Source organism: Physcomitrium patens, chromosome 15, assembly GCF_059467195.1.
Source record: "Physcomitrium patens ecotype Gransden chromosome 15, ASM5946719v1, whole genome shotgun sequence".
NCBI classification, from domain to species: domain Eukaryota; kingdom Viridiplantae; phylum Streptophyta; class Bryopsida; order Funariales; family Funariaceae; genus Physcomitrium; species Physcomitrium patens.
In genome coordinates this window covers 3,847,445-3,857,414 of record NC_143424.1, presented here as the reverse complement: position 1 = coordinate 3,857,414, position 9,970 = coordinate 3,847,445, and the positions used below count along the sequence as shown (strand labels likewise).

General features: G+C 37.9%; 1 protein-coding gene across 2 annotated transcripts; it reads left to right on the top strand.

Annotated features, from left to right (window-relative positions):
- The first annotated feature begins 3,630 nt into the window (after positions 1–3,630).
- On the top strand, positions 3,631–8,648 carry LOC112292174 (putative inactive purple acid phosphatase 27). Of its 2 annotated transcripts, none has more exons than XM_024540395.3 (13): positions 3,631–4,445; positions 4,612–4,702; positions 4,961–5,227; positions 5,409–5,514; positions 5,715–5,826; positions 5,985–6,117; positions 6,209–6,387; positions 6,646–6,832; positions 6,987–7,054; positions 7,231–7,336; positions 7,557–7,748; positions 7,863–7,943; positions 8,055–8,648. In XM_024540395.3, the coding sequence occupies exons 1-13, from the start codon at positions 4,033–4,035 to the stop codon at positions 8,106–8,108; spliced, it is 1,989 nt and encodes a 662-aa protein (XP_024396163.1). In that variant the 5' UTR covers positions 3,631–4,032; the 3' UTR covers positions 8,109–8,648. The 2 variants fall into 2 exon arrangements, with proteins under 2 accessions (XP_024396163.1, XP_024396164.1); XM_024540396.3 differs by having other exon boundaries at positions 3,753–4,416.
- The last annotated feature ends 1,322 nt before the right edge of the window (positions 8,649–9,970 follow it).

Genomic DNA, 9,970 nt, shown 5'->3' with positions numbered 1-9,970 from the left:
ACTATCAATATTTTATTTTTGATCTATATAGTGATGCTATGGCTTCATTCTATAGCCTAAAAATAATTTACACTATAAAATTTATAAAAAAAATATTGTATCATTATTTGTCTTAATTGTTAATTTAACAACCAAATATTATTTCTATTCAATCAACTTCTCTCCTATATCTTCATATAATAGATCCTAAAGCAAAAAACCAAGCATCTATAGAAACTCTAGGATTCTTTGGTTGATTAAAGAGTGGAGTTTTGTGAGCAAACAAGAGTAAGGTTTTTTGAGCATTAGTTTCAAGTGATTTGAGTACGAAACAACTTTATAAAGACTTTTCAAAGTTGGAGATATTTTCAAGTGACTTGGAATTTTGAGAAATTTATAGAGTTGATACTTTGGACAATTGTATAAGATTTGTAGATGACCTATAAGTAAATTTTTGTGATTAAGTATTCAATATTATGCATGATCTGGTTTGCAAGTTTGAGCTTGATCTAATGGTTTGTTAAAAGTTTATTGAAGCTTAAACATATTGAGGACTTAAGAATTGAGGTTTAAAGAACTAAAGAGGATTTTTAAAATATCCATTGATCTGATATTTGGATTGAAGAAAAATTTTACATACAATTAGTAAACTTGACTTACAAAAAATTTACAAAATTTAAAACCTACTCAATAGTTAAATTAAGAGATTTTGATTTTAGAATATTGGCATCAAAGTTAGAAGAAGAGATTGGCCAACCTCAAAGCAAAGTTTAGAGGTTATCTACTATTTTGTGTGTTTGATCTTCTTCTAATTGTTTATGCTTGTTGTCAACATAATTATTGAAAAGTATGCAAATTTTAAGTCAAAATCAATGGTTTGATCATTAGTTATTGATAATTCAATTTGCTATGGGATTTAGGATTTGTTTGGGGCTTGATTAGGATTTATTAGGATTTGATTAGCATCTGGTCTAGGATTTGGGTGAGATTAAAGATTTTATTTATTAGGGTTCGATTAGAATTTAGTCTAAGATTTGGTCTAAAGTTTGGTTAGGATTAAGGATTTGGTTAGGATTTGGTTAAAGTTTGATTAGGATTTTGTATAGGGTTTGGTGTAGGATTTTGGTTAGAGTTTAGGATTGGTTTACGACTTCATTAGGATTTGGTTTAGGATTTGGTTTAGGATTTGGTTAGGATTTAATTAGGATTTGTCTAGGATTTTATTTGAATTTGATTAGAATTGGTTTAAGGTTTTGGTAGGATTTGTTGAAGGTTACATTAGGATTTGGTTAGAATTTATTTAGGATTTTTATTTTAAACATTTCTTTAATATTTCTTTGATATTTTTTAAGGATTTTTTTTATTATATATATTTCTTTAAGATTGATTTATGATTTCTTTATATTTCTTTTGGAAGTTCTTTGAGACTCTTTGAGAGTTTAATTAAAAATTAGCGTTATTATAATTTAATTGGAATTTGGTCAGGATTCTATTAGAGTTGTTAGAATCTTTTTATTGTAAGTTCTAATGTATCTTTTAGAGCTAGGTTCCCAATGCATTCTCAAACAAACTTCACAAAATATGACACTGATCTACATTCCATCCCTCCTTCATCTTCCATTTGCAAAAGTAAAAAACCTAAACTTCCTTGATCTTCTCATGTTTAACTAGAAACAATGATAAGTCTTACAAGACACAAAGAAGAAAAACATCTAGACTTCAATTCCATGCATAATTGTGAGCTCAAAGAATCACAAGATTAACAAGATGAAACCTTTGCCACATATAATCTAGGAGGCCTAATACTAGTGATATTAATCAAATGTAGCTATTGCTCGAGGGCCTAATAGAAGAGTATATTATAGAAGGAGAGAGTCATGCAAAATTAGATACTATAAGAACATTGACAATATGCAAATCAAACCATTCAATTGTCTTGAAAAAAATGCAACTCCAAAGGTTTGGAAATATTGGAGATTTGCTCAAGCTCTACAATATGCATGCTTTGAAGTTGTTACACTTTGTGCATGGCATGTTAGGTTGAGTGTATTGCAAGAAGGGAGGAAAGAAATATGAAGCGGGGCCCATCCCAAGCTAAGAATAAGAACATGGGAATTGAGAACAAGAATATTAGGGTTGAAAATGAAGGACAAGGGATACAGATGGAATCAATCATGAGATGGCAAGGAGGATTGTGGCTTTAGCAACTTTCTAAATTTAATATGTTCTTTAAAAATCATAATATAAATTGATAACACATCATTTAAAAAGCTTCTAGTACACAAAAATGAAAATAAAAAAACCTTCATACTTGGTGATAAAACTAAGTATATATCATGACAAATCATCCAATAGGCACTTACCTACGACATTCATCCAATGGTCACCCATCATTCATCCAATGGTCACCCATCATTCATCAAATGGTCACCCATCATTCATCCAATGGTCACCCATCATTCATCCAATGGTCACCCACCATTCATCCAATGGTCACCCATCATCCAACAGTCGTTCATCCCTCATCCAACAGTCGTTCATCCCTCATCCAACAGTTAAGCTACTTTCATTTTAAATTGACCAATAATTCATCCACCTCATTATTCATCTAAATGTTACTGATCATTCATTCAAAGCCACCATTATCCATCAAATACCACCTCACCATTCATCCAACCTAACACTGCTTCCACTGTGAAGACGCAGATGAGATGGGTTCGGAAGGATTGTGCCGATTGTTGGGAGATCGGCATTCCGAGCACGATTGGATTTAATCCACCGACTTATTGCACTGCGTGCTGGTCTTCAACGTCATCTTCGAGCGCCTTACACAAGGATTCCACCCTCTCATGATGTTTTCCCCGCTGAACCCACTTCGGTAGCAAAATCATTCAACGTGCGAGAGATCATCATCAAAACCACGTCGACAGTGATTGACTTCACACATGGAAGGATCGAGTGTGTTGAAGGATCGGGGTCCATGGTCGACGTTGAAAACCTCTACTATATCGATCAATGATTTGCTGTCTGGCCACTTTGTTCAGCATTTCAGGATAGGTTGATGCTGGTGACAACCGCGGAGCTTTCTAGGTACATACCTCGATGATATCTGCTGCGTCACAGGAGCGTGGCGCGAAAGGAAGCCATAGGAATTTGTTCGCGTTGGAATCATTGTTTTGATGCTCGTAAGTTTAGGCGTTCCATTCGAACAGATGAGCCTGCATGACAATCGATGCGTGAAGCGGTCCTCCTTCGGGAATTTGCATGCGGAGTCATGTGGGTCCTCCCACACACTCAGTCAACTTTTGTTCACTACACCTGGATCGTTTCGATCAGCGCTTGCAACCCAGGTGCAGCTTGTCGACTGGTTTGATCTACCAGTGGACCCAAGGTTCCGCTAGTTCGTCAAACGCATGCATCATGATCCTTTGAACATCCCATTTGGCTTCTGATCTATCCCGGCTGGTCCCAAGAAATTCACTCGGGCTGGGTGGTGATGCGGACATCCGCGACCTTTCTGCAACTTCCGGAAACGTGTCCGATGACGTAAGTTTTCCTCGCAAACTCGTCTCAACAGTATTGTGATTCCATCAAGCTTCTCGAACGTCTTTACTGTACGCACCTTCCGAGCTTGGCAGTTCTCGAGCGCAGGGACTTCCAGAGACCTTCCACAAAATTTAGATTGACGAATAGTGAAAGCGAGAATATAAACTTGCGCTGGGTCGTAGATTAAATACTGTTTATTTACGCATGCCTATCCAGATCGTACTCATGAGTGCCGGATATGGCAGGTGCTCCTGGGCATTATGTTAAATACAGAGGTCTTAGAGGTGAGCAAATTGTCCCAGAGTTTCAATCAGCTGTCATGCGCTATCTGCGCTGTGTACACGGATTGCATACGAGTCTACTTGAACTAGGAAGGACAGCCAAGTTTGAGAAGTTTGCATTTGATTCCTCTGTACGATCCGGACCACCAAAAGTACATCGAAGTCTGCGAGTACGGGGCTCGTCACGGAGAAGCCAATCTCGACTATCGTGTGAGTGGGAGACAGGATGCTGATAGTTTACAGCAAACATCGATTACCGAAGACTCTCTTGGGATTGGTTGTTCTCGTTATTTTGTGCACTTCCTCACGATGCGAGACTTCGGGGAGGAAAACGGCGCCTCAACCCCGTCATTCTCGTTTTGGTAACTCCCCTCTCCATCATGGAGACTCGGATCACAGCGCTGTGCTGAACGTTGTCAGAAAATTCTCAGTTGATCATCCTTTGGGGGACCAGGATCTCTTCAGCACCATCAACCGACGAAGACTTGCGTCCTGCTCGAATCTCTACCCGTACGCAGCTATTGCAGTAGACACGACAGGACAATTGGCGGATGTGCAGAACGTCACTGTGACCGTGAGCGGAGTCACGAAACCATCGGACCAAGATTGGGTTGGTGTTTTTTCGCCGACCGATGCCAAGTTCTCTCTCTGTCCATCTTGAACAACTGAATTTGTTGTTTGAATTGAACGCTGGAACCATTTGGCAAAATCTTCTTGTGCGTGTGATAATCTTCTGAATTGCGCTAGTAATTCACCTCATACAATATCGGACTGAAGCGTTTGAAACCGGAATTGTGAAACTCAGTACAGATGCGTGTCCGACCGAATCCGCGGCGATGTATTTGCAGACAGGGGATACGTCCAGTCTACCCTTAACTTGCCACTATCCTGTCAAGGTACCTGCGTCAATAACGAAGATCCAATCTGTTTGTGAACAACTTGCTGCAACTAAATCTAATCTTGGAAATTGGAGTAATTTTTTTAAAGCTCCAATGAAGCTTCGAAATGGGCCATGGCTACAGTGAAGTCGGTGGCCAGCTTTTTCATGACTTGAATACTATTAAGGGTTCTTTTTCACTTCTGTGAAGAAATTGCAAATAGAGGGTTTTTATTTTTTCCTAATTATCTGGGTTTGATTTCGAGGAGATCTACAGTACAAGTTTTTGAATACCGATCCCGAGTATATTTCATGTGGCAAGCCGACTTGCGAGGTTAGCGCAGGTAGTCGGTGCTTTGTTCAAACCTGCAGCGGGTCAGTGTCGTTCCGGTTGATCAACATTAGGACAGACGTATTCTTCGTCTTCTTCACAGGGGGTTTGGCTTTGCCTTGTGTGATCAACGCATCCTCCGCGCTGTCGTTCGCAAACCCCAAGTCCCCACTCTATGGCCATCTCTCGTCAGTCGACTCAACTGGAACACAGGTGGGCTTATTTTTTTAAAGCACCGATCGAACTCTGTGAACAATGTGATTCCAGAGTGTAATTTATCTATACAAAAAACATAAGACGCAGGGTATTTGGATCCGATTTGTGCAATCTTTAGTTATTCTCTTCGGCGTTCTGACACAAATTTTCTCCGTAACTTGTTGGTGTCTCTTCGCAGATGCGAGTGACATGGGTCAGCGGTGACAGTTCTCCACAACAAGTGAAGTACAATGGCTTGACGGCAACATCCAATGTTTCCACGTTCACAGCGGCCTCAATGAGCTGTAAGTTATCCATCTTTTGTAGGATTCATCTGATGCACAGCCCTGTGATTGCCTTGCAGTCTACACGTTGCAGAGATCCAGATATCGTCTTTATTTCGATTTTTCTTATCTCTAGATCTAGTGCCGCGGACCCAAATAGGAATCAATCACAATGCGATATGGAGGCGCCGTTTGACACGCTGAATTGGTTTTTATCACAGCTCATGCAGCGAACCCTGCCAGCGATTTCGGCTGGCATGACCCGGGTTTCATCCACTCCGCGGTGATGATAGGTCTCACCCCATCCACCTCGTACATTTATTCCTTCGGCAGGTAAATTGTTCGACCATCAATAACCAAGTTCATCACAAAATCGATCACACAACCATGAAAATAGCCATGTGATAGATGCTCACGTCAACCTCAGGTGGTGGTGGTGGTGGTGATGTAAGGTTTAGACCACTCACAAATCATTTCTGCGATGTTCACAGCGACGATGTTGGATGGAGTAAGATTACAAATTTCACGACACCGCCGGCTGTTGGAGCGAATTCCGTGCGTGTAGTGATGTATGGCGACATGGGCAAGGCTGAGCGTGAAAATGCGAGCATCCATTATTCAGCGGTACCGACCCAAGAATATTTCCTTCATTTCGAGAATATTCTTTGGTATTGCTTTGTAAAATGAGCTTGACAAGGGTGGTTGTTGTTTGCAGCCAGGATCGATTGGCGTTGTTGATGCATTGACTAGAAGGAATGATGTCGACGTGGTGCTCCATATCGGCGATATCAGCTACGCTACTGGATTTCTGGTGGAATGGGATTCGTTTTTAGAGTTGCTAACCCCTGTGGCTTCCAAGGTTTCCTACATGACCGCCATCGGCAATCACGAGAGGTAGAAATGACCCTACGCAGCATAATTTGCATATGAATTTGAATGATTTTACGTGTACCGTCCATCTTGCTGGATTAGCAACAAACTCTAGATTCTCAAAAGTCACAACCACAACTGCAGAGGATTCAGTCATGGCTTTGGGACTTTGATCACTTGTTTGCTTTTGTTGGACACAGTTTGTCATCTTGAATTGCAGGTTTTAAGGGGCTTGTCTGTTCTGTTCTAATTCATGTCACCATTCACTTCTATGCTTGTTAGGGATTTTCCCGGCTCTGGGTCTGTATACACCTTAACGGATTCAGGAGGTGAAATCGGAGTCCCATATGAGACCTATTTTCCGATGCCTGCAGCTGCGGCAGACAAGCCTTGGTATTCGTATTCTTCGGGGCCAATACATTTCACCGTTATGTCCACAGAACACAACTGGACTCGAGGCAGTGAACAGGTACTCACTCCTGCCAATCAAGTCACAATCACAATGCTGGCTCTAATTTGACCCCATCTCTATATTTGAGATGCATGTTATGAATTTGTAAGCACCAACCTCGTTCAGTGTGTTCAAGAACTTCTCAACAAATTTTCCTTTTTCTGCACGACAGTACTCTTGGCTTCAAGAGGATCTTGCATCAGTTAATCGGACCATAACGCCATGGATCGTCTTTACAGGGTAAGTGTTTGTAACAACGTTGCTTCAGGCTATGTCGCTGCAACACATTTTTCAAGGTCACTCTTCTGCATAGAGATATGTAACTCATGCTGCTGTTCTGATATTTCTTGTCAACTTCCTTTCTGAATCTCTTAGACTAAATATCACTGATGATGTGAATGTGCACATGAATGAAGACACCGTCCAATGTATTCATCCTACACCAGCAGTCTGGATTTTCTTCTGGCTCCTGTGGATACAAACTTCGCTCCTGAGCTTGAGCCTCTACTACTAAGTGCTAAAGTAAGTTGCATCTTCATAAATAGTTATCCAGCACATATTGCGAACATTATGACCCTTGGTTCTCCACACCTTTTCCATTTGAGCAAAAATCAAACTGCGTTTAATGATAGAGGGCACAACTAAAGAGCTCATTGTTTGGTTCTATTTATGAACTTAGTTATGGTTTTTGGGTAATCTATTTGAATCGCCTCTGATAATGAAGAGCCTTGCCATCTCTCAGGTAGACATCGCAGTGTGGGGACACGTCCACAACTATGAACGCTCATGCGCCGTCTTCAATGGCACATGCTTGGGGATGCCGACCAACGATAGTGCTGGAATTGCTACGTACAATAATGCAGATTACAAAGCACCTGTTCAAATAGTCGTAGGTACCGCAGGCTTTGAGTCCAACGATTTTGGTACAGCCACTGTAAGTAACGGCCTTCTTCAGATTACTCAATCGTCCTACGTTCAACTTATTTCAAGCTCCTCAACTAAGTTGCAATATCTTGTTGCTGATAAGTGTTTGATTGATATTTACCAGCCTCCCGCGTGGAGCTTAGCACGCATCAAGGATTACGGTTACATCTACATTCAGGCGGATAGGACTCGTCTCACTGTACAGGTTTTGATACGAAACCTCGTCTATACATGACAAGTTAATGTAAAATCACTGCAATATGTTCGGCAGGCCAGCATTGATTGATTAACATATCAGCTATGCATTGTGTGGCAGTTTGTGTCTTCAACAAGTGGAACTGTCGGTGATCAATGTAGCTTCACCCGGTGAAGCAATTTACCTGAATCACAGCCTTAACTCTATTTCGGTGAAGTGATTCTTTATGTGCATCACGAGCAAATAGATATGGCAGCAGAAGTATTCTTAGCTGCGGTTGTCGCAGTCACCTCAAAAGCTATTGTGGCAATTCAGATACTCTACCAACTGGGGGTTTTTCTACGAGAATTGTATCGATCCCCCTCCACATCAGGTTCCTAGTTTCGAACCATGAGCAACAATATACTGATGGTTTCCAATGTACTTAACTAGTTTATTTTTCGGAAGATCAGACCCTGAAAATACAAAAGCAGTGTGAAGTCATCATCTCTCATTCTTAGTTTGACCCATTTGTAATTATGAACCACGTCTCAAGAGTTTTGTTAGATATTACGCATTGGTTGTGCAGGTTTGTTTTGTGTTTGCCATTCTTGTTACTGGTAGACAAAGTTCGTTTTGAAGTGCACCTGTTGGCAAGGATTTGCTTCATCTGCAAGCATTATTTCAAAATTGTTTCTAAATATTCTTAATTATTAAACAAGCATTGTGTCAAAAGTGTTTATATACATGCTACATTATTAGTCGTTATAATACTGAAATATGTGGTTGATTGATAATTTGTAATTGTATATGTTGGTATGTAGTTCTTTCATACTCATGGCAATTGGAGATTGTTGCAGAGCCCAATATATCAAATTTACTTACATTGATTGAACATCATTGCTATGTTTATTGTTCATGTAGTTGCATCAACAATATCCTTTCTGTTGCATCTTGTGCTTGTGTTATGAGATATTGAAAGTAGAATTTGTTATAATTGGTTATGTTTTTAGAATCTTTAATAATCGATGATGAATTCATATGCATTTGGATGAAGAATAATTTTATTACATAAACTTAATTTCTTAGATTTAAGATATTGTAATTAGTATTTCATAGATAAATAAACTAAATTCTAATATATGTCTTATTTTTTGAGCTGTAAATATATTAAAATTCAATATACTTTACAAGGAGGTAATTTTTGTTAAAGAAAAATAAAACAAAAACTTAATTTTTTTTATTGATAATCAATACAAAGTACAAAATGATAGTATAAAAATATAAATTTCTTAATGGTATTCAAAATTAATAATAGAATATTATTAAGTGCAAAATATTTATTATAAAATTCATGTAAGAAATCATCAATAAAAAGAAACTACTAAAAAAGAATTTTAGATTCTTTTTTTAAAAGAAATCTGTTCATAAATATAAGAAGCATTTACTTCTATGCATTAAATTAGAAAGAAGTTTTTCCTATATATAAGTATTTATATATATACATATATTTATATTTTAACTTGTTGAATCAATGGCAGGAGCAAACTTTGTTTCGTATTTTGTTTTGCTAAATTTCATTCTAGATTTATCTAACTACAATAATTAAGAAATTTAAGTATATATATATATATATATATATATATATCCAAATTCAAGGAGTCTAAATGGTACCAACACACCTAGTTTTTTAATTTTTTACATTTTTATATTTTTATATATAGTATTTTAATAATTTAAGTATGTATTCTTATTTGACATGTTTAAATTATAATATTAATTTAAAAGAAAAGAAATTTCAAAAAAATTACACTTATAAGAATACACAATACATTGTTAATAATATATAATAGAAAAAATAATATCAAATATTCCTCCAAAAAGTAATTTTTACACTTATTTATACATTAAATTTAAGATCATAGTAGTTTTTAGATTATAGTGCTTTATTTACTAGTATACTTAGAAGAAAAAGAAAAAGAAATTCATAAAATTTAAACAAAAAGAAAAAAATTCTTCCAAAAGATCGTAGTTCTATGGTTTTTAGATAAAGTATA

What these genes read in the sequence shown, in the direction of transcription:
- LOC112292174 (XM_024540395.3), top strand. Translation starts at nt 4,033, where the DNA reads ATGCTGATAGTTTACAGCAAACATCGATTACCGAAGACTCTCTTGGGA. An exon ending in GCCATCGGCAATCACGAGAG is followed by an intron (nt 6,388 to 6,645) that starts GTAGAAATGACC and finishes TATGCTTGTTAG; the next exon opens with GGATTTTCCCGGCTCTGGGT. An exon ending in CCATGGATCGTCTTTACAGG is followed by an intron (nt 7,055 to 7,230) that starts GTAAGTGTTTGT and finishes ACATGAATGAAG; the next exon opens with ACACCGTCCAATGTATTCAT.